The 24740-nt window shown below is 45.0% G+C and overlaps 1 protein-coding gene across 1 annotated transcript in view; it reads right to left on the bottom strand.

Annotated features, from left to right (window-relative positions):
• The window catches only part of USP14 (ubiquitin specific peptidase 14), a 57300-nt gene extending 34048 nt beyond the window's left edge, over positions 1-23252 (bottom strand). The window contains exons 1-9 of the mRNA XM_088469624.1: positions 22841-23252; positions 11825-11970; positions 11251-11283; positions 9338-9442; positions 5162-5265; positions 4568-4626; positions 4154-4284; positions 3089-3169; positions 951-1027 (exon numbers count right to left, since the gene is read on the bottom strand). Coding sequence (XP_088325750.1) covers positions 951-1027; positions 3089-3169; positions 4154-4284; positions 4568-4626; positions 5162-5265; positions 9338-9442; positions 11251-11283; positions 11825-11970; positions 22841-22856 — 752 coding nt within the window. The 5' untranslated portion in view covers positions 22857-23252. The remainder of the gene's footprint in view (positions 1-950; positions 1028-3088; positions 3170-4153; positions 4285-4567; positions 4627-5161; positions 5266-9337; positions 9443-11250; positions 11284-11824; positions 11971-22840) is intronic.
• Between the last annotated feature and the right edge of the window lie 1488 nt (positions 23253-24740).

Below are 24740 nucleotides of genomic sequence, written 5' to 3'. Positions count from 1 at the left end.
AACTCGGCGCCGGTGTTATTTGTGAGCACTGGCGCGGTGATTACAGACAGCCGCTACGCGGCTCTCCAAGTGCCCCCGTCAAAGCCGTCGCCGGAGCTTCTACATTACAAGCCCCGGCGCGGCTCAATTATTAGCTTGCCTGCTCCCGCTAATGGCGGGCGTTTAGCGCGCCTACCGCGGCTACACCTCCTGTTCCCCATCTGGGGAGGAGGACCCGGACTGCGGACTGTCGGCGCTAAACTGCCTTTCAGGGGGAGAGCCCGCCTCAACACTGAGCCACAGAAGCTCAGTAACAAATGGCACCGCTGAAATGGCGGGCATCAACAGTGACCGCTAGCGGCATGTCACTGAGCCTAGCTAACTTCCACTGCTCCTGCTAATCAGGAGCAGTGGTCATACTTACGGACTGCTGCGGCCGGGATGCTGGGCTGAGGGGGCGGCGTGGAACCCGGACACATGCCAGTGTGAGCAGTGGCGGGTCCTCGCAGGGTCGGATGACTCCAGTATGTGTGCCCCCTCCTTAGGGTCACCGGACACAGGCTGCAGTAGCTGTGTGGTGCCCTTCCCGGCGGCTCCCACGTAGCAGGCAGACTGCCACAGTAAGCAGCTTGCCTGTCCTCAGTGCTTGTAATAAAAGCTTAAATATAATTTTATGAGAAAGGCTGGAGACAGCCTGATGTGCAACCGGCTCTCTCGGGCACATTCTAAAAACTGGGGCTGATGGGGCATAGAGGGGGAGGAGCCAGTCACACTTCTAGATTATTTAAAGTGCCAGGCTCTGCTCTACCACCGTCTATACCCCACTGTCTTTAACTCCAGTGTCCCCTAGTGGATGAAGGAGAAATGTTATTTGAATTTAAAAAAATAGTCTACATGTCCGCACTTTTATATGACACTACGACTGCAATTTGGATTTCCAATTAACCGTTGTCTACTCAATAAAAGGATACGACGATTCAAATTCAATGCTAAAAAACTGATCAATAAAGCTCTTCTTCTTTGGTGCAGCAGCAGCTCCCGAGTCAACCTAAGGGGAAAATGTATATAAAATATAGCTGCCGAGAACCTTGTACCACTTACCACTGTTTTAAGGCAATACACTGAGTGGTGTTTTACTGCCTGATTATTATTACTGAGTGATGCAAGTTATCTTATGCACTTCTACTTAAATCACCACAACAGTTCAGCTTAATAATCCCTATTCACAGGGCCAAGAATGGTTCCGGTTTTTTTTATACTTTCAAAACTTATGCTATTAAAAATATGCTATTATTGTTAATGAGGCAAATATCTGAAAATTGCTCTTAAAGAAACGATAAACCTGAATATTTAAATGTTCAAAGATTAAGCCGTCTTCCAAATCAGCTGTAAAATGTATAGTATGATCTGATGTACAGAATTACAAACTGCGGAGAATCCAGCAACTGGCCATGTATCTATATGTAGTCACCAGGCCATTTTACTATTATTTTGGTTTACTGTGAAAGATTTTCGAATTATGAACTCATCACATTTTTTTTAAAAGGATTATATTGTTATATTTCTATGGATGCTTCAAAATACATAGATCTCTTCATATTTAATAATTCACTAATAAAATATTGGACAGTAGTTTTGAACATGCAAGAGAGCATCCAAATGCAGCAAGGGCCACAAAGGAGAACAGGAGCTGCTAGCAGTGTCCCTGTACTCTAGGGATGGGGAACCTCAGGCCCGGGGGCCGTATAAGGCCTGTGGAATCATTTGGTCTGGCCCTCTGAGCTTTTTTCTTCTACCCTCATCTGGCTAGCAGAATGCCTAGAATGGCACCCTGCAGCCAGAATCTATGCAGCAGTGTCGCCTGGAGAGTCCTTAGGACACTTCATATGGTCATATCACTGCCCTTACAGCTCCCCGGAGCATCCTCAGGATGCTCCAGGCATTGCTGTAATTACTGGTGATTGTGGCCCAGTCCCCATGTGACATCATGGGGGCGTGGTCTGCACCGGCCTCGCAAATAATGTTATATATATATATATCAAAATGGCCCACGGCAGAAAAAAAGGTCTCTCATCCATGCTTTACACTGAATTTCAGCTACATAACAGAAAATGGTCCTCCAAGGACCCAGCACTAAAACAGTCATTGTCCTAAAGGAAAGTCCCTTTAGTGCGGAACAGTCATTATTGAGGATGGCTCCATCTGATCCCGCATCTTCAATAGAGTTCCAGGGCTGTCCCCTGACGCCACTCCTTCACCACCTTCAGGCCAACAATCTGCTTGGTCATGTCTTTCATAGACTTTGCAATCATCTGGTCATTATCATTGTGCTCATGACTACAGAGAAGCTACAGTAGGCACATCAGGTGAAGTCAGTGCTTCACAGTATATTAAGTACGAAGAAGAGAAGAGAAAATTATTGTCTGAATGTCCAACCTGAATACGTGTGATGTGCATCTCCCAATTGGCTGAAGGGGGAATATTAACAGTTGCTTTACACACTCATTAGAAGGCGCAACAGAAGGGACAGTTTGACCAACATTTTATATCAAATACTAAAGGGCACAACCCAAGTATATATAAACAATAACCTTGACCATTCAGTACTAGTGTTCACTGCAGACTGTGGGCAGGGTAGGGCACTGAGGTGCAGGTAAAGCTCCCAAAAAGGGGGCATGGCTGAGCAGGGAGGGGTCGTGTCCTTGTGACACGTCCCCTATTCGTCACTCTTGGGGGTGTGCCCAGTACTTACAGGGATGCTGGGCTTCCCCCAAACTCTCCTGTCACTGTGAATAGATGCCATGCACAAGCCATCTATTCTCCCAGCGGCAATTGAAAACTGCAACTTGGCCCACATGTGGGGACGGCACAGAGCAAGCAGCTTTAACGGGGCGCTGTTAGAAGGGCAGGACAAATTTTGCACACTTAAAAATCGGGCAGGGCATGACCCCCCCGCTAAAACAGCCTAGCAGGAAAACTAAATACAAGAATACTGCTGTTTCCTAAACACAAGCAAATAATTTAATCTACAATAAAAATTAGTTTCTAGGTTACAGGTTATTAACAGACTATTTTGGCAAATTGAATTAGGGTCAATTGTGCAGGTTACCTCCATATCAGTGTCTCCTTCTGTAGCTTCTAATTTCTGCTGCAGCACCCTCATTACTTGTACCCAGCACTCATTAGCATCCTGAAAAATAGAAATATCTTAGAACTACAATATTAAAAAGAAATGCAGAAAAAAGAAAGAAACAAAACTTGTACAAAAATATATATATATCCATGTCTTGACTGTACATCATACAATTTACTAAAGATCGATAGGACCTTCAATAGGGGAACCCAGTGTCTATCCCCGTCTGTTTCTAAATGGTCAGCTACCATGCTGACAGCAATCAGAGTGCTCTTGTTCATTCCTAGGGCTGTGACCACTAGTGACTTCCCATCCGTGACTGGTGTACTGCATTGTCTCATTTTGCAAAGCTCTTGGGATCGGAGAGGACACTTCCCTGTAGACACAAGTGAGTAATAAACATGGAAACAAGGGGTGTGGGGGATTGGTTATTTACTAAAGGTTGTTTTTCACAGTGTCAGAGTCCTGTCATTTTTTAAATTATTTATATACAGATGTATGCCATCTGGCACGAGACGCCTGGGACGCTCTTAGAGGTGTAGGGTATCGTCTCTTTCTTTAAAATTTTGTGTCTTATTCGCATCTCAGATGCAGCCAAACATCAAACAGTGTACTAAGGACTCCGAGCTTTAACCACACAGGAATTAGTTTTAAACATGTACAAAGTCGCAGATGAAGCACAACGGAACTTGGCATGAGAAAAAGTCATGGCTGCTGCATCCTAGTACTTCTTAAATAGACATACATAGGTCACACATCAAACTGATCAGTGTAATCTAACAAAGCAGTTGTCGCGTTTACAGTTATGCAAAGAAGAAGCACATTTTCATCAAGAAAGACGCGCAGTGAAGCGGAGTTGCCCGGGACATGGCGCACTGAGGAATTCCTTCAGGATGAAACATGTTAGGGCTTGGATTATAACGGAGACGCTGTGACATCATCGGTTCAGGAAGCGTTGGTGGATTGCAGTGTCCCCCGGTTTGGATGGTAGAGGAAAGGGATATTTGTATGTTTCATAACAAGGGAGACTGAGAAAATTACCTGTTGCAGATACTGTCCTTGGTCACCTTTCTCTGCAAACTGAGGGAAGGCCATGTGCAGGAACTGAAGGAGAATGATGGGTGGGATACTGGAAGAGGTCTTATCCATAGACTCAAATAAATCTCGAAGAGCTGAAATGAACAAACTTCAGTAACAATGACATAGTCCAAAGTTCACAGCCCTGGTAATGACACAAATGTGGTACCCTCTAAACTTAAATTTTTAACAGCGGCTCAGCTCTATTCCAATATATAAATATATTGCAGATACATAGCATGCAGGTTAAGGGTTATCCCACTTAATTCCCCAGTGACATTCCCAATTAGCTTTATAACATTTTTAAAGAGGAAAATAAATAAATAAATCACAATATATTTAAAATCAAGAGAAAGGAAACAATGAGAAGGAACAAACCTGCAGTAATATATTGTGCAGAGGCCATTTCACCAGAAGCTCTTAAGGCACCTGTATAACTACAAGAAACAAACATGCACAAGCATTAAACACAAACATATAGAATATTACCTTTGGGACTAGACAACACTGTGTAAGCCGTATTAGTATAAGCAGGCAAGTCACTAATGAACAGAAGCATTGTCATTTGCAGACTAGATCTTTCAAACTTGCAGTGAAACAAATAAGTAGAGAATCAAAAAAGGGAGTGAATTTAAATCACGGCACAGAGAACCCTGGCCAACAATAAATGTTACTTTACATAATTGTCAAACCACATGTAAACCAGTCGCCATCTTTAATATCTAGAAGCCAAGGTAAGGCAGATATTTATCAAACCATTTACTTTGCAGACATTAATTGTGTGATTGCACTTTAAAACAAAAACAGCTGCCTGCCATTTGTAGCTTTACCAAAATATAGACTTCCAATCATACATCATATATGAGCATAAATGTATTCCATTTAAGAAAATGCAGATTTGTGGTCAGTGAAAGGCTAGGAAGCAAAGAGTCAAGCTACACAGAAGATCCTTTAAGTCCTGTATAATCATACCGCTTAAGAGACTCTTTAAGCTCAGGCACAGAGCGGATACACTGAACTGTGGCATTCATATAACAGGTGTTCCCAAGGTTTGTTAACCCACAAGGCAATTCCATCTACAAGACAAGAAAATATGCAGTAATGGATTTTAGAGAATAAAATAGGATTACAATAAATAAAAATCTATATTAAAATAGTAGACGAGTTGAATGAAATCCACACTTCACCTCAAAAAGCCAATATTTCTAAAAACTGTCATGAAAATATTATACAAGAGGAAATTGGAGATTCTTCAAGGTCACCAGTTATATACACTTCTGGTCAACATTATTGGCACCCTTGAATTTTAAGGAGAACCTGTACAACATAAATCAGAAATTAATGGAGTACCAATTTTGTATCATCAGAATTTTTTTTTTATAGGATATACAAAGATATGAACCTAAATTATTTTTTTTTATATAAACAAACAGTTTAGCAATCTAGAAGCTTCCTGCACCTGCCTGCTGGTCATTTCTCCCACTCTTCCACTGCAGTTTGTTGAAGCTCATGAATGTTTGCAGGATTCCTTTTCCAAATGGAAGATTGTTAAATGGACTGAGATCAGGACTCATTGGCCAGTTAAGAAGTCCATTGTTACCTTTTTAGCCATTCTTTTGTGCTTTTGGATGTTGCTAAAGGACCCATGGATCTTCGACCCAAACAGAACTTTCTAAGCACTGGATAACACATTTTGCTCCAAAGTGTCTTGGGTAAGCCTTCAGCTCCAGTGGAAGCAGATCAGCCTCACAACATTTTCCATTCACCACCATATTTAACCGTAGGTAAGGTGTTCTCCTTAAAAGCTTTATTTTGTCATATACAAACAAAAATCGCTGGTATGTATTGGCAAAGAACAGTGGTTCCTTTCTTTTTTTTTCAGCAGTGGGGTCTTCCTTGCCCTTCGCCCTTCTTGATTTAGTGTGCAGCATAGGGTACTGGTTGAAACAATCACTCTGAATTTTTCCAGGTCAGCCTTCAAGCTCTTTGGAGGTTTTACATAGAGTATTTTTCCACAGTTTGTATCAACCTTCATACTTCTCTCGAATTTCCTCTTTCCCCCACGTCCAGGGAAGTTCTTCACAATTCCATAAGTAGTACATTTCTTAACAGTGCACACTGTTGTAACAAGGATGACAAGGTCTTTGGAGATGACCTTGTGGTTGGTGATAATAGGACTTCTGATGCCCTCTTCACTATTGTGACATAGTTATAGGGAATAAAAAGTAGCCTTTTTTTAACATTAAAGTTATCATTCATTCCTTAATTCAAGTCATGGAAGCACTGATAATTTAGTCACCGGTGATAAATTATCACACAAGTCTAATTTCAAAAAGACTAGAATTGCTCAAAAGGTTCCCAAAAATTAGGTCACGGCAATCTTCCGATTTAGCTTTTCCAAATTATTACCGATTTATCCTTAGCTTTTCTGTGCCAAACATGCTATAGACCACAGCTGTTTTACTACATTACCTTTTCTCAGACAATGTACATGATGTACTTAAAATGTAAGGGTGCCAATAATGTTGGCCAGAACTGTAGTTGATGGTGAATTGCTTATGGTTTGGTAGAAGTCACAGCGACAGTGAGGACCTCAGACTTACTCCTCTAATACCACGTAGCACGAAAAGATAAATGGTATAAATTCAAAGGGTTGGCGGAGGTGCAACTGCTTAAGAACTTGCCAGAATTTTCAGAAAGAAGTTGGCAAATTGACTTATTTTCACTTAACACACACTATATATAAGACACAAAAGAGGTAGAACAAGTTGAATACATAAACATTGTGCCTTATTGTTTCTTTCAGGCATCTGACCCAAAAGTATAAAACTCTAAAGAATATAATTTTTCTATAGAAGTATTCCGGTGCTCCGAAGGATCAGTGTTATTTTGGGAAAAAAAAAAAAAAAAAAAAGAGAATGAAAAAAAAAAAATAGTGTAAATCTGTGATAAAAACAAAAAAAGAAAGTATATAGACATATACTCACCCCCTTTATAGGTGAGATCAGTACAATGGATACAAATCAACAGCGTGGTCCTACGGTGGTTGCAATAGCAACGATGAATAGATCTGGATGGGTCTCAAATCCTGACAGTAGTCGTTATGTGAAGAAAATAAAACATGCCTCCATAGTGCAAATCGGTTGTCCATCGGACATCGGGATTTAAAATGAATGTCTAAGGCGCTTATGCAAATGGAATAAGGTGAGCAGGATATTATTTACTATTATTCTGACTTGATGACAACCGATTTGCACTATGGAGGCATGTTTTATTTTCTTCACATAACGACTACTGTCAGGATTTGAGACCCATCCAGATCTATTCATCGTTGCTATTGCAACCACCGTAGGACCACGCTGTTGATTTGTATCCATTGTACTGATCTCACCTATAAAGGGTGAGTATATGTCTATATACTTTCTTTTTTTGTTTTTATCACAGATTTACACTATATTTTTTCCATTCTCTTTTTTCTCCAAAATAACACTGATCATTGGGAGCGCTAGAATACTTCTATACAAAAAACGGTCTTTATCCGGATTGCTGTTGAAAGTTCCGATTATTCCAGGCTGCACCTTCTTTCGGTTCATTTATAAGACCACATAAGGACAGTAGCACCAATCATCCAAACCTATTTTTATCTAAAGAATATATGCCAAACTGACATATCCATAAAAGTACTCCCTCCCAGGGTCATGTTAGATCACAGATACATTTCATAGATTTCTATGCAATGCATCGTTTGGAAAACTTAATTGATTACTTCAATCCTGATGCACTGTGTCTATACACCAACATATAATACATACTATAGTCTCTTCACAGAAATATCCTTGCTTGTATGAATATATATTTCCGTGGCAGTGTTCTCCCCAGGATTATTTTACAAGCCACTCAGCACTATCCTGCTCCAAAGGTCTGACAGCCAACATCAGAGTTGCACTAGGCTTACATTACTGTGACAGGCTCAGTAACAAAGATCCGTCCCTCGCCTTTAAGAGGCAGGGTGCAGACTGGATGACGGGAACATTGCAGAGTGTAGATGGAGAGTGCAGATGTGTACGGTGTGTCTCAGCGTGCAACACTGTGTTTCTGCGTGCATTGCTGGACACAATTATATCCAGCCAGCAAGTGGGCAATATCTGCAACAATCTTTAAAAATATATCTGTTTCCAGCCAGAATACACTGCACCCACCCAGCTTACTTCTTAATGCCACCAGGTTGGAAACAGTTTCTGCCAAGAACACCCACTCTCTGGGAGGTGATTTTGGTCATATACTAGTCTATGTATAGATTGTCCTATTCCCTATACAGACAGAGGGGGTCATTCAGACCCGCTCGTGAGCGTCAGGATGCTCGCAAGTGGGTCGATGTTCCCCACTGCGCATGCGCACGACGGAGGGAGCTCCGTCGTGCGCATGTGCGAGACCCGGGGAGCGACAGGCTTTCCATCGCTCCGGGTCTCACACCAAAGGGGGCGTGCTGTCGATGTTGATTGACAGCACGCCCCCTTTGGTGAGCGTGCCTGCCAGACGGAGGCGTTCCCATGGGAACGCCTACCGTCTGAAGCCGGCCCCACTGACATCACTAGTGATGTCAGTGGGAGTGTCACTAGTGAAGTCAGTGGGAGTGATTTTGGCTCTGATAGAGCCAAAATCACTCCAGGGCTTGTGGCAGGGAGACCCTACCGCATGGTCTCCGTCGCAAGTCCGATGGTCGCGATGGTTAAGACCATCGCGACCATCTTTTTGGCCGCTCGCATATGCTGTGGGTGGTCACCCACAGCTATACGAGCGGCCAGGAGGCCGCTCCATTTTCAAGGAAGAGGGCCCTGATTCAGAGCAAGCGCTCTGGTCAGAGCGTTCAGCTCTGAATCAGGCCCAGAGTTCAATAATTACACCTGAGTGTAGTATCCATCACAATGCAGTCTCCTAAACATCAGTAAGAAAACCTGTATAAATAAAGCTGTGCAGAAAAGGCCCTCAGAAGGTAGTATCGATCACTGCTTGAAATGAAACAGAAATGTGTGATACAGATGCGAATATTAATTCCCCGCTAACTAATTGTATATATTTTTCCATTAAAAAAGAAAATTGTTATTTCAACAGGATATACAACAAATGCCACCACTCAGACATACTTACAGCCGAGGCCAATTGCTCCTCTGTCATATCTTCTACAAAAACAGGTCTCACTGCAGGTTCCTCAGGAAGAGCCTCTGCTGATCCCATCATTAACAAGCTCATCCCCTAGAAGTGAATGGACAATGTTGCAGTATTGATAAATTATACTGGGATCAGTAAAAACACCAGAAGTCTTGTGTCAGACTTTCAGGCTTGTTTGGTCTCTTTCGGTTTATTTAAGAATCAAAAATAATTTGCCCCCAAAACAAGAGAATCGAGGTAAACGATCTATTGCTTTTCATTTTCAGTCATAGAACTATAAATTGCTTAAAGACTACTAGAGCGCTGCTGTATTTTCAGTGGATCTGATCTGTCAAGGTGTATTCACAAAACACATACTGCCATTCACACACAAACAAGCAGAAAAACCAAGCTACGAGTATTTAGGTTATATCAACTATGTTACCAGAATGGTACAAAACTGACAGCTCTGGACATGTAGTGTTGTTTGTTGGTGGTCACTTTTCCAGCAGACTCATAGAAAGGATAGTACTCACGCTAGGCTCTTTTAGCAGGGCATGGGGCTTGCCCATTTTTTTTTAAATGTAAAATTGCACCCGGCACTTTTTCAGATCGCCATGCAGAATCGTTTCACAGGTGCTCCTAGTCTAATCACTTTTTTGCATTAAAGGAGTACACAGAAGACCGAGCAGAGCACCTGTTACTCTGTAGCTGTCTACTCACGGCAAGCCTGTTAAATTGGAACACTGTTTGGATGAGATGCTCCTCTGACCAAACGAATGGAATCCCAGAGGAGGGTCCCTAAATAAACAGGTCACCACTGCTGGCCAAATTACACAGCGGTCCGAGGAGGAGTGAAAGAAAGGGGTAAGCAGCGAGCATATACAGATTATTTCCCCAGTACAGAAACAGGGTTTTGTATCAATCCAGATTAATATGGTAACCCCTCCCCCCGGAGAAGAGGGGAACTATTTTACTAAATTTAACCCTCTTCCAAATTTTTAAATTTTTGCAAGGTTAGAGGTACTGTACCTGAGGATACTATTATTTAAGTTTTGTATTATTTATTTTCTACCTCTAATCTTTCAACTAGACTGGGCATATATTTTTGTTGGTACAGATCTCAGGTGTTGTATGGGTGTTCTATATTAATGCGGGGCTATAAACAACACAACGGCACATATGTGTATAATAATAACTATATGGGGTGAACATACGTGCAATGCATTGTGCGCTTACCAGCCGCTGTAGCTTTAGTGTCGCAAAGCATTGATTCAAAAATGTTCAAAATTAAGAAGTGCCCTTCTCAGTGATCAGAACTATGTTCTAACACAGTGGTTCTCAAACTTGGTCCTCAAAACCCCACACAGGTCACGTTTTCCAGGTCACCCAGCAGGTGCACAGGTGTATACATTACTCAGACAATTTTTTTTTATATATTTTTTCAAATATATTTTATTATATAAAGCATCAAAAGAATCAATGATACAGAATTCAGTTTGCAATACAAATAGACATTTAAACAGTTATACATCTCATAACAGGAGAAAAATGGCAAAGCTTACATATTTATGAACAGAAGTGATTACCTATCAATAGCTATAATAAGCTGAATACAAATCACCATAAATAGTGAACTAATACAGTAAATTAGCATAGAGAAACATTAGATATAGTAAGCCAATGCGAAGAAAAAGACAAGGGGGGGGGGGGCGGGCGAGTAGACCCACTGACACATTTTATAAGATCCACTGGTGGAGCTAATTATCTCACTTGTGATTCTGTGAGGAGACTTGGAATACATGCACTGTTTGGGATCCTGAGGACTGAGTTTGAGAACCTGTGTTCTAACAAATCCTAGAGTGAACACTAAAGGACCGGTCACTGCAGGGAAGAAGATATTTGACACTTACATTTTTGATTTTGAGATTACCCCACTCGTCGTCCTGTGATAAAACAAAAACAACATTTAACATCAACATTTATACACCTTATCTAAACATATTGGGGCAATTCAATGTAATGAATGCCAGAGCATTTCAATTGTTGCTCTAATTGGGCACAAGTTCCATGGGCACCCATTACTCATCACTGTCAAATGTTCCTGGTTAGAGCAGTTTTGGTGCCCAAAAGCTGGACTTTTGGCGGATTTCTGCTCGCCAACTCAGGAGGGTGCGAGCAGAAATCTGGGCACCCACACCTGCCCTAACGGGAGCACAAAAAGACTATTGAATTACCCCCATAGTTGTATTAGGACATGTACTTTAGATGTGAACCATGGAAGAAAACATAGGTAGACATTCAATTATCACGAGGTTCCACTGGAAGCTCGTGTGCGCTAATAGAATATGGGTTTTCCTTCCATTTGTACCCACAATGTACACAGGCGGAATCTCAAATTTATTTTAAACTCCCTATTAAAAGAAGTTGTGAATGTAATGGAAAAAAATAAAAATAAATTGTATAGTACTTCAGATACAGTCATACCTTTAACGTTCCTCCTTTAACCATGACTTTCTGTCTGTCTGGCTGCACCCCAGTGAGGGCAAAAAGCTGGGCCTTGAACACCATTGGCGGCTCCTCAGTGTTCAGCTCCACATTATCAAACTTTTCCTTTCCCCACTTTACGTTTACTGATAATAAAGAAAAGCAGAAGTATTATCGGTATGGGACGGACACCACCGGCTGCCAATGGAAACTACATGATGCCCTGGGGTATGAACTAGAAAATCACAGGTAAGAGTGGGTATACTGTGCACAAGCAAGTGACCACCTCTGTTGATAGCAGATTTTATATTCCACGTTATTAAACAAAACGAACACTGCTCACATAAAAAACAAGAGATATGGTAAGAACTTACCTTTGTTATCTCTGTTTCTACGAAGTCCATAGGGTCCACAGGGTTGACCTTGGGGATATAGCTGGATCAGGATCCATGGGCACCACACAGTTAAGCTTTTAGCTCCCAGGATGCACTTGGGTCCTCCTCTATACCCCGCCCCCGAGCCACAGGCACCTCAGTTGGTAAGCAGCCTAGGCCGGAGGAGAATATGGAACAGAGAGAAGGAAGACTGGAACACACAAGAAACCATACTCACAGAAAAAGGAGACGGAAATACCGGTGACCAGCAACACAGCCCATTAGAAGCCAGGTGCGTCAGGGCGGGCGCCCTGTGGACCCTATGGACTTCGTAGAAACAGAGATAATAAAGGTAAGTTCTTACCATATCTCTTGTTTTCTACTTCAGGGTCCATAGGGGGTCCACAGGGTTGACCTTGGGGATGTCCCAAAGCAGTTCAACTAAGGACGGGGACGCTCCTGTGCAGAAAGGAGAATCCTGCGCCCGAAGGATGCATCCTGAGAGGCAAAGGTGTCAAACGCATAAAATCTTAGAAACGTTTGAACCGAAGACCAAGTGGCTGCCTTACACAGCTGAACAGCTGAGGCACCACGTTTAGCAGCCCAAGAAAGGCCCACAGAACGAGTGGAATGAGCCTTAACAGAGGCTGGAACAGGTAAATGCTCTCGTATCTAAGCCTCCCTAATAACAGAACAAAACCAACGGGCCAAAGTCTGGTTGTTGGCAGGCCAACCCCTCTTATGAAAACCAAAGAGGACAAACAAGGAGTCGGACTTTCGAACAGAAGCAGTCCGATCAACATAAACTCTGAGAGCACGGACAATGTCCAACGAAGTCTCCCCTGCTGTAAGATCAGGGGACTGAAAGCCTGGGACCACCAGTTCCTGATTGATATGGAACTTAGAGACAACCATAGGTAAACACTCAGGACGAGTGCGAAGCACTGCTCTGTCCTGTAGAAAATAATTAAGAAGGGGGAACTACATGAAAGTGCCCCCAACTCGGAAACCCTCCTTGCTGAAGCAATAGCCAGGAGAATCCTGAGAACACCCCGGAAAAAAAGTCTGTACGTCCGGTAACATAGCAATTCTACGTTGGTACCAAACCGATAAAGCAGACACGTGCACCTTCAGAGAGGAAAGGCGTAAACCTAAGTCCAAACCCGACTGAAGAAAAGCCAGAATCCTTGAAACTCTGAATACCTGAGGATCATAAGTTTCTGGACTCACACCACTGAAAGTACGTGTGCCACACTCTATGGTAAATCCTTGCAGAAGCAGGCTTGCGTGCCCTCAGCATGGTGGAAATAACGGAACTAGAAAAGCCCCGGGACCTTAAGACGGCCGTCTCAAGAGCCACGCCGTCAAAGACAGACGACCCAGATCCGGGTAAAGGTAGGGCCCCTGAGACAACAAGTCCTGCCGCTGAGGAGGAAGGTACGGAACGTCGATGGACAGACTCTGTAGGTTGGAGTACCACGGACGTCTTGGCCACGCTGGGGCCACCAGTACCAGAGTGCCTCCGTCCTGCTAGAACTTGCGCAGGACCCAAGGCAGAAGGGATATCGGAGGAAACAGATATGCCAGCTGAAACGTCCCTCTGACCTACAGAGCGTCCACCAGACTGGCGCCGTCGTCCCTCGTCCTTGACCTGTACACGGGCAACTTGTGATTGTGACGAGAGGCCATCAAGTCCATCTCCGGCAGTCCCTACTTGTCCATGAGTAGTTGGAATACCTCTGGATGAAGCGACCATTCCCCTGGATGCACGTCGTAACGGCTGAGGAAGTCTGCCTCCCAATTGAGGATTCCGGGAATGAAGACTGCAGAGATCGCTGGAAAGTGGCACTCCGCCCAGGTTAGGATGTGAGACACTTCTGCCATCGCAGCCCGGCTGCGAGTTCCTCCCTGGTGATTGATGTACGCCACCGTGGTGGCGTTGTCTGACTGCACTTGCACCGCCCTTCCGTGAAGAGTGGTGCCGGCCGACTGCAGAGCCCTGTACACGGTTCTTAGTTCCAGAACATTGATGGGGAGAGCCGCTTCCTCCGCTGTCCAACGACCCTGAAGTGACAAGGAGCCTGTCACCGCCCCCCAACCCCGAAGACTGGCATCTGTCGTGAGCCGAACCCAGTCCGGGATCCAAAAGGGGCGAACCTCGAGGAGGTGAGCTGTTTAAAGCCACCAATTCAGGGACTGTCGTACATCCGGAGATAGCACCAGGGTCTGTGACCGGATCCGGTGAGGCAACCCATTCCAGTTTGCTAGAATCAGCCTCTGCAGAGGCCTGGAGTGAAACTGGGCAAATTCCACCATGTCGAATGCCGACACCCTGGAACCCAGCACTCTCATTGCCGAGTGTACCGAAAGACTGGCACAATCCAGGCAACTGCGTATCCGCAACTGTAGGGAAGATACCTTTTCTGGAGTTAGAAAGATCCGCTGCTGATGAGAGTCTAGGAGGGCCCCCAGATGGACCATCTGCTGAGATGGGATCAGGGATGACTTCCTCCAATTTATTAACCACCCGTGCATCTGCAGACAAGCCACCGTCAGTTGGAGATGTTGCAGCAGAACCTCCGGAGAGCTTGCCAGCAATAGGAGGTCGTCCAGATACGCTAACAACCGTACCCCCTGGTTCCGAAGGTGGGCAGCCATAACTGCCATCACCTTGGTGAACACCCTCGGCGCTGTGGAGAGCCCGGAACTGGTAGTGACGGTGCAACAGAGCGAACCGCAGACACCTCTGATGTGACGTTGCTATCGGCACATGGAGGTAAGCGTCCTGGATATCCAGGGAGACCATGTAATCCCCTGGTTCCATAGCCAGAATTATGGAACACAAGGTTTCCATTCTGAACCTGGGAATCCTGAGAAACCTGTTCAAAGACTTTAAATTTAGAACGGGTCGATGGGAGCCATTGGGTTTCTGTACCAGAAACAGAATAGTACCCCATCCCATGCTGAGATTGTGGAACAGGTACAATGACCCCTGCAGTCAGCAAGGAGTCTATAGCTTCCCTGATCAGCATAGCCTTGGCTATGTCCTGAGAAGGACTCGTGCAGAAAAACTAGTGAGGCGGTCTGCGCCGAAAAGACAGGGCGTACCCCTGGGAGACCACTTCTCGCACCCAGGCATCGGTGGTGGTATTGAACCAGCTCTGGGCGAAATGAAGAAGTCGGCCTCCCCTCTGGGATCCCCCAGAGGGAGGCCCGTCCCATCAGACGGAAGGCTTATCTTCCTGTTTGGAAGAGGGACGCCTGGCACTCTAAGCTTGTTTCTTGGACCTAGCTAGTCTATCCACGATCCTATCCAAGTCTGGACCAAAAAGTAATTCCCCATTAAAAGGTAAGGCCTCCAGGCCCTTGTTTGAATCAGCGTCTGCTCTCCAGGACCTCAGCCATAAGGAGCGGCGGGCATGCACAGCCGCAGCCGACACCCTAGAGGTTAGCAGATTAGCGTCCAAGGAAGCTTCTCCAATATAAGAAGCCGCATCACTCATCTGTCCTAGTAATGCCCTCTGGACTTCCTGAGTATCCTCAGGAAAAGTGTCCCCTAAGGCATTGGCCCAACCCTAATGGCCTTAGCCACCAGGAAATGGCCATGGACGGGCGAGCAATTGCTCCCGAGAGGGAATAAATAGACTTAAGGCAAGCCTCAACCTTTCTGTCCGTGGGATCCTTTAACAAGGAAACTGACGGTATTGGCAGCGTAGCACTATTAATAAGGCGTGTGACATGGGAATCCACCGCCGGTGGAGCTACCCACTTCCTACAATGCGCCTCCGGGAATGGATAATTGGAAGCCAACCTCTTTTGAGGCACAAATCTCTTACTGGGTGTCTGCCAAGCCACCGCCATATGATCCGTTAATTGATCAGATAGGGGGAATACCGCCGAAGTCACCTTAGTTTTTTTTTTTTTAAACTAGGGAATTTCTACTTAGGATCAGGTGCCTCATCCTCTATTAGGAGAATGGCACGCACCGCCCTAACCAGAGCTCGTACATTAATAGACGACCGAGATTACAACTCCTGAGCCGAGGTGTACGAATCGGAGTCGTCCTGGACATCACCCTCATCTGAGGACCCCTCAGTGTCCGAAATCTGCGCCGCACGCAACCTATGTGCACGCTTAGACGCCCCTGCAGACCTGTCATTGTGCAGCATCGACTGAAAAGTCGAAGATGCAGCTGCCAGACTCTGGACTGAACTGGAGAGCACGTCCACCCATGGTGGAGGAGCTGCCACATTGGTCTGGAAAGGCACCACAGACTGTTGTGTAGCAGGAGTGGCCTGAAAATAGATAGGCAATCCTGAATATGGGTCCACAGTCTGTGACCCAGAGGAACTCTGCAATAATTGCGGGGTACACTGGTAATGGGAAATGGTAGGCTGGGACAGAGTCCTCGTAGGGACAGCAGACGGAGCCGCAAGGCGGTCCGCCAGAGACACCAGCACCTGTGAAAACATAGCCCATGGTGGCTCCTGTGTCATAGGGGGTCTGGATTGACCAGGAGTCAACTGACACCGCTCATAAAGGGCATCCAGAGATGCCTCTTCCCTATGTGATCCCGCAGAGCAGCGCCTGCAGGAAAACAACACTGGAGTCCCGGAGTGCTCAACTTCACCCTCAGACATAACCAAATATAATGTACAGACAAAATATATATGGCAATAGAGGAAAAAAGAACTGCACTTCCCTGTGTGCTGAACAACAGTCCTGAATATGGCACTGTGTAGCACACAACTGTATGTGACAGACCTCACAAATACTTGATTTATATATGTGAGATTAGTAGAAAAGCCCCTCCTCCACACCTGTAGGGCTAAGGAAGAAGGAAAGAGATAGATATAAGCTGACAGTAATAAGAGAAAAATACAGACAGCAGCACTAGCAAAAGTCACATACCATGCAGGAAGATATACTCACTGCACCTTTACACTACACTCAACCGCCCAGATTCAGTGTCTGGGAGGGCTATAGTGCTGTGTACGCCGTCCTAACAGGGGAGAGGTACACAGGGGGACCGGTCCGCGTGCTCCCTGAGGGATCTGCGCTGCCACATGTAGAAAAAAAAAAAAAAAAATGGCCGCCAGAGACCTCAGAGGAGGAGTGGCCGAGTGAACTGCAGCTCAGGGACGCTAGACATGCAGGCTGAAAAGCGCGCTGAGCTGAGGGGAGGAGCCGCTGAACAGGGAAGGCTTCCTCCCCTGGCTGGCCATTAACCCCAGGGATGCTGGCTTCCCGCTTGCCGGTTATCCCTGGTGGTCTAGTGGTCCCACGGGTTATGGGGGGGCCCGCCGCCACTGCCAGCAGCCTCCGGTCTGTCCCCAGGACCGGAGGCTAAAGGACTGCATTTAAGGTATTCCGCGCGCCGCCGCTAGCCAGCGACGCGCGGCTTACCTGAATCCCGGCGACTCCGGCAGCAGTCCTGGGAGGTAGACAGAGTCCAGCTAGTACGGACTCTGTCCTCCCGCCGCGATCCCCAGATCAGTACTGGCGTCGCGGCGCCAGTCAGGGATCAGAGCGGCAGCGTGGGCGTCTGTACAGACAGCCCTTCGCTGCCGTCTGTAGTAAAAAGAGAAACTAAAATAAATAAAATAAAATGCTTCTGGGGGCTGCTCCTGCAGCCCCCCTGCGCGGTGACCGACTACGGCCGGGCACCAGCTTACACTGAGGTGCCTGTGGCTCGGGGGCGGGGTATAGAGGAGGACCCAAGTGCATCCTGGGAGCTAAAAGCTTAACTGTGTGGTGCCCATGGATCCTGATCCAGCTATATCCCCAAGGTCAACCCTGTGGACCCGCTATGGACCCTGAAGTAGAAAATACAACTACAGTGTGTGTGTTTAAAATGGAATAAAAAACCAGTATGCAGACTATAGTAATATAGCATATACAGAGACACTGTTAGGAAGAAATTAAGTATGCCAATTTAAAAGTGCTTTTATTTTTGATGCACTTAGTTAAATACAGTGTATTTCTCCAGGGTAAGACAAAATGGAACACAAGTTCTGCAAATGATAAATATCATCAAATAAGTTATAGCACTTACAAGAACAGCATCTTACCTGCTGCACAGTACTAGATCAGACATTAACATTCCATCCCATTATTGCCTGCACCTTGAACTTCACATAGGTTACATGAACTATAGCAATGAGTGTACATGGGCAAGTACAATAAAGTATTTCATTCACTTGCCAAGTGGCCAATGTTAATAGCCAGACCGGCTTTTCAGAAATGCACAGCATATTGTAGGTGGTATGACTCCTATACAAGAACAGGCCAGCATTGTCTGAGCAAATCACTCTTTTTGACCTGCATCAGATCCCATCAAGACATTGTCTTAAGGCTGTGAGAGGTGTGTTTATATAATGCTCAGCAAAGCGATCACAAGATATTCATTAATAGACTAACACAATATAGTGAGACATGGAAGTGAGAATTTGTAGGGCATGGATTCACACCAAATCATGGTGACTGCATAAAGTAGTGTGTAAAAAAAAAAAAAAAAAAAAAAAAATGAACTGAGTACACTCTCCTGCTGGTCTGGCAGCAACATATCGCTCCGGAGCTGCTGGACCACCTGATGTGTGCTGTAGATTGCACAACACATCCACCTAAAGAAGAAATACATTTACAAAACAAAAAGGAAAACTAACACTAAAGAAGGGGGTGTCTGACAGTTTCTTGGAAAACAGCACAGCTCAAAACTAGGAGTTATTTAAAACGATTGCCTACATGGCCCCCCAGACTTTTGCACTTCAATAACGCTTACATAAACTTGTTCTTGTGTAACCAATGCCAGGTAGGGCAAGCATGAAATAATGATACTGCAGAAAGTTACGCAATCTAGTTAATGCTTTATGAGGATAGTTATACAGTTTATGCGATATACGTTCAGGAAGCCGGCGGACGCAATGCCGACCGCCGGCTTCCCGACTGCTTAATCCCGGCGAGGGTTAAATGACAGGCATCTAAATGTAGACGCCTGTCATTTTACCGATGCCGCGGGACCGGCATCCCGATAGGAAGGATCCCGGGCGCAGAAAGCCGTGGGGGAGGAGTGTTAGGTTTAGGGCTCCCGGGGACGACGACTTAGGGATAGGAACCCCCCGGGAGGATAGGGTCAGGCAGCGGGGAAGGGGAGTTAGGTTTAGGCACTTAGAGGGGGGATTAGGGTTAGGCACTTAGAGGGGAGGTTAGGGTTAGGCACCCTACAGGAGGGTTAGGGGATAGAATTAGGTTAGTTTATAATTACCTTTAGGACGACTGGGATTTCCTCCTCTGTCGGGCTGCCGCCGCTGGGATTTGAACCGAATGCTATACGTTCAGGAAGCCGGCGGACGCAAAGCTGACCGCCGGGAGGTTAGGGTTAGGCACCCCCCCAGGGGACTTAGGTTTAGGCGGCAGGGAAGGGGGGGGTTGGGTTTAGGGTTGGGCACTCTAAACGAGGGTTAGGGGGTAGAATTAGGTTAGTTTATACTTTCCTTTAGGACGATCGGGATTTCCTCCTCTGTTGGGCTGCCGCTGCCGAGATTTGCAGTCTGGAAGCCGGTGGTCGGCATTGCGTCCGCCGGCTTCCTGAACGTATAGCATAGCGGCCGTCGGTAAATCATACCGAGCCCGTTTCAAATATAGATGCACATAAATAATTTATTTGCAATATGTTATTGATTAGGAGTACAGGATTCCATAGTGTTAAAGTATCTAATCCAGCCCCTCATTAATCCATGTTCAAATAATACAGAGCCAAAACACTGTACTGTGATCGTATCTCCTTGATTACTGCACCACAATAGTGCATTAATGTTACTGACTACACAATTAGAGTAAAGGTGCGTACACACTGGGCGATTAAAATAAGCGATTGAACGATTACGACATTGTAATCATTCAATCGTTCAGTAATCGTGCAGTATAATGTAGAAAACGACCATCACCTGAATATGCAGGTAAACCTGCCGATAACGACAGGTTGTGCATGTTCGGGGATGATGGAGGGTACCTGCACTGAACGACATATCATTCAGTGTAGGCACATTATCCCACTGCACAGGAAGATGAACAATTGTACGATTACAATGTCGTAATCGTACAGTCGTTCCTCTATCACCCAGCGTGTACACATCTTAACCGAGATGTGCAGGAAGCCCTAATACAGGGCATGCAGCTGCACTGCTACCTGTCTCTGCTCCTACAATATCAGCCATACAGCAAGTGCCCGAGTCCCATATGTATTAATAAAAGTTATATTTAATACTTATCCTACACTACTACAGAGGTGTGCCCCAATTTAGAATACCTTGTCTTGCTTCTTAACATTACTAAATTCTAAGTTATCCTTGGCTGTGATGTTATACAGTGTATATGTCAAAAATAAAAAAAATAGAACAAAAACAATCAAGTTGTACAATAAACAACTACCTACCACTAAAAATGAGTGAAAGATATAATTTTGTAGACTGGACAAATGTTCCACAAATCTTTCAAACAACAACCAGTGCCAACAATGATGAATGAAGCACCATCTCAATCGTTCACAAAAATACTGCATCCTTTGTGCGTAAGGTGATCGGTCCAATTTTAAATGGACCCATCAACTACACACAGTGAAGCTATCCATTTTGTGGGCTTAACAGATGACAGTTAAGTCACGAGGCCGGACACATAATTAATGAGGACGGACATATTCAGGATGCTGAATTTTAAAGAGTACATTTTCATGAATATTAAGACAGCCCACAGAATGAATGCCTAGCCTGTGTGCAGGTGACAGACAAACGTTAAATGTATAGAGATAAAACAGTAGAGGGGTTAAAAATGTGTTGGAGCCACATCATTCAACTGAAACGTGCAATGTAGAGACTTTTTCAAAGGTTGAACAAAGCTTGCAGTCTCAAAAGAAGGGATATAAGTTAAATGACAGTAAATCACAATACATACATTAATTTTAGCAGCATAAATAAAGAATTAAAACAAATGCATTTCTGAGAATCTCAGTTCCTTACTATGGCAGAGCTAATAATATGAGATTTATAATTACTTTCACATGCTAGAAGATTTTAGTATAAATCCCCTGAAACTGCAACATTTCTAGAAAAGAAAGGTGGAACATAGGCAAAATAAATATACAAAGGACCTATACACATTGATGCGCAGTAACTTGTTGCTCCAGTGATCTATACACATTTTTACAGTCACAAATAATATTAGATGATCTATACACATTGCTGTGCAATCACATGTAACCCTTGTGATCTATACACATTGCAGTGCTGTAACATATTATCCCAGTGATCTATACACATTGCAGTGCTGTAACATATTATCCCAGTGATCTATAAACATAGCTACGAAGTCTCATGTAACTCCAGTGATCTATACACATTGATGCATTGTAATGTTACCCTGGTGATCTATACACATAGCTGCACAGTATAATGCAACATCAGAGATCTATACACATCTGTGCATTAAAAAATATCCCCAGTGATCCAGACATTGCTGCAGTCAGAAGTAACCCCAGTGATCTATACACACTGCAAAGCAATAACAAGTAACCCCAAGTATCTATACACATTACACCACCACAGGGATCTATATTTTAATGCTGTGCCATAACATGTAACCCTAGTGATCTATATTTATTGATGTGTCATTACGTGAAACCCCAGTGATCTATACACATTGCTGCACAAGAACATGTAACCCCAGTGATCTATATCCATAGCTGTCCAGTAACATTTAACCTCAGTGATGTATATACATATAGCTGCAGTCACAAGTAACCCCAGTGATCCATATGTATTCCTGTGCCGTAACATGTAACACCAGTTAGCTATACACATTGCTGTGCCGTAACATGTAACCACAGTGATCTATACACTTTGCTGCGCAGTAACATGTAACCCCAATATATACACCCTGCAACACCATCATATGTAACCCCAGTGATCCATATGTAATGCTGTGCCGTAACATGTAACCCCAGTGATCTATACACAGTGCTGCACAGTAACATGTGACCCCAGTGAGGTATACACAGTAACATGTGACCCCAGTGAGGTATACACAGTGCTGCACGGTAACATGTAACCCCAGTGATCCATATGTATTGCTGTTCCGTAACATGTAACCCCAGTGATCTATACACTTTGCTGCGCAGTAACATGTATAACCCCAATAATATATACACCCTGCAACACCATCACATGTAACCCCAGTGATCCATATGTATTGCTGTGCCGTAACATGTAACCCCAGTGATCTATACACAGTGCTGCACGGTAACATGTGACCCCAGTGAGGTATACACAGTGCTGCACGTTAACATGTGACTCCAGCGAGGTATACACAGTGCTGCACGGTAACATGTGACTCCAGTGAGGTATACACAGTGCTGCACAGTAACATGTGACCCTTGTCATCTACTCATTGCTGCACAGTAACATATAACCGCAATAATCTACAATGAGTTTCTGCCACTAGACGCAGCAACCTGTAGCCAGGGGAGAGCAGCGCGGTAACATATGACTGCAGGGATACACGGCCATCGCTGCCACACAGAACTAGTAGGAAACCCATGAAAGTAGTGTGATGTGCAGGGAATCGGCCTCGAGTTCCTGGTCTCCGATACCTGTGTACACGGGCATTGTGCGTGTTAGGGGCGCACAATCAGCTCGCCTGGCAGCAGCTTTCTCCCAATCTCATTCAAACAGGGCCCCGCACGACAGTGACGCTGCGAAATCACACGCTACACCGACAGCCCAGCCAATCGCCCTGCGCCTGCCGGCAGCCTCGCCAATCAGAGACCAGTCGGGCGATATCGCTGCCAATCAGAGGGGGCGATTCTGACAGTCTGTCCAGTCAGGGCAACCTTGCATTAGCAGTAACCCGGAAGTGAAACTTCCATATTTCCGCATGAGTGACATGTGCGGCCAGAGCGCCGCGACCAGCGGGGAATGTACGATAACGGGTTACTTCATTTCTTCCCGGATTCTTATGCAGCCACTGACGCTGCCAGTCACTGGCGGAGACACAAGCCTGACAGTCCTGTTCTGTAAGATGTTGGCTTAGCTCTATACTAGACTATAAGTTACGGACTATTAGAAAGTACCAGGATGTATGTGGTCACAGCGCCCTCTGCCGGAGAAGGGCTGAGCTGCAGCATAGTTATACAGGTGGAGAGTGGGTTACAGGATTTTTTCTTTCCTCTCCCGGTTACAGAGATATGTGGCCATGTTTTTCTTTATTATAAATAGACATTATTATTGTATCAGTGTAACTTTTTCTTCATATTATTTATTTTTTGTTCTATTGTTAGCTCTTTTTATGCACCTGGCGAGCTCCCCACTGTGGCCCAGCATTTACCATACACTGAACCACTGAGGTCTTCTAGAGACTCCTAGCTTGCCGCTTCCTCATCCCCTTACCAGCCACTGCTGATTCCTTTTTCCAATCCACCTTGCTCCAGTGTGATTGAGGCAGTCCATTCAGAGGCCTGCCATTCCCACTGCAGCCTGCTCTCCTCTGCTGCCAGGCACCCAAAGCCTTGGAAAAAGACTCCTGACGCCCTGCTGCTTTTTTGAGTGTTATGATCGCTGCAGCAATGTTAATAAACCATGTTCTTATTATGTATTGTTTTGTACTGAAGGTCGCTGTTTTATAAGTTTGCTCATTTGTTAATGTACTTTGTGAGGCGCTGCAGAACCCTTGTGGTGCCATATAAATAAATGATGATAATAATTACCAGTTATTTATATAGCGCACATATTCCGGAGCTCTTTACAGAAAATATTTGGACATTCACATCAGTCCCTGTCCCAGCGGCATTTACACTCATACACACTAGGGTTAATTCTGCTGACATCAGTCCAGATTCAGCCCTGGAGATCGAGGCTGCAGCCTATGCCCTTATCCGTGCTGGTAAACGACCGCGTCACTGTCCTGCCTCTCTGACACCCTGCTCCACGGTGCCTGTGACTACTTCCTCAGAGAGTTTGGTGACCATGCTGTGGTCTGTCTCACCATTGATCTGGTCTTGGACTGCTACTATAAAGGCTATATCCTCTTCCAATGTCTGACCTCCATACACCATTGTGTGGACCTGAGTGTACCCCTTTCCCTGCTGGATCTGCACCAATGCCATCTGGTAACCCACCATTGTAGGGGATTCTCATATTATCCCCTGTTCAAATAAGGCCTACTCTCCACCGTGGCCAGATAAGCCAGCAAGGCCAGTGCTCCATGCCAGCAAAACCCATGTTCCATACACTGCCATGACCAACAAGGCCTATACCCCATATAGGCAGGCTGTCCATTGCTATTCGATAATTAGCGGCCAGGGCATATTGTCTGAGACATGGTAGATTTACCCCTCCTAAATGTGTCTGTTGTTTCAACTTAAACAGTGAGATTCTGGGGCGTTTTCCAGCCCATATGAAGTTTTGTAAAGCCTGATTAAAAATTCTAAGATCTCTCTTCTCTGAGATAAGTGGTAGCATTTGGAGAATGTAAAGAAATTTAGGGAAACTAAT

This window comes from Taudactylus pleione, unplaced genomic scaffold (assembly GCF_031769625.1).
Source record: "Taudactylus pleione unplaced genomic scaffold, aTauple2 ptg000093l, whole genome shotgun sequence".
In the NCBI taxonomy this organism is placed as follows: domain Eukaryota; kingdom Metazoa; phylum Chordata; class Amphibia; order Anura; family Myobatrachidae; genus Taudactylus; species Taudactylus pleione.
This window is presented reverse-complemented; position numbering and strand designations above follow the sequence as displayed.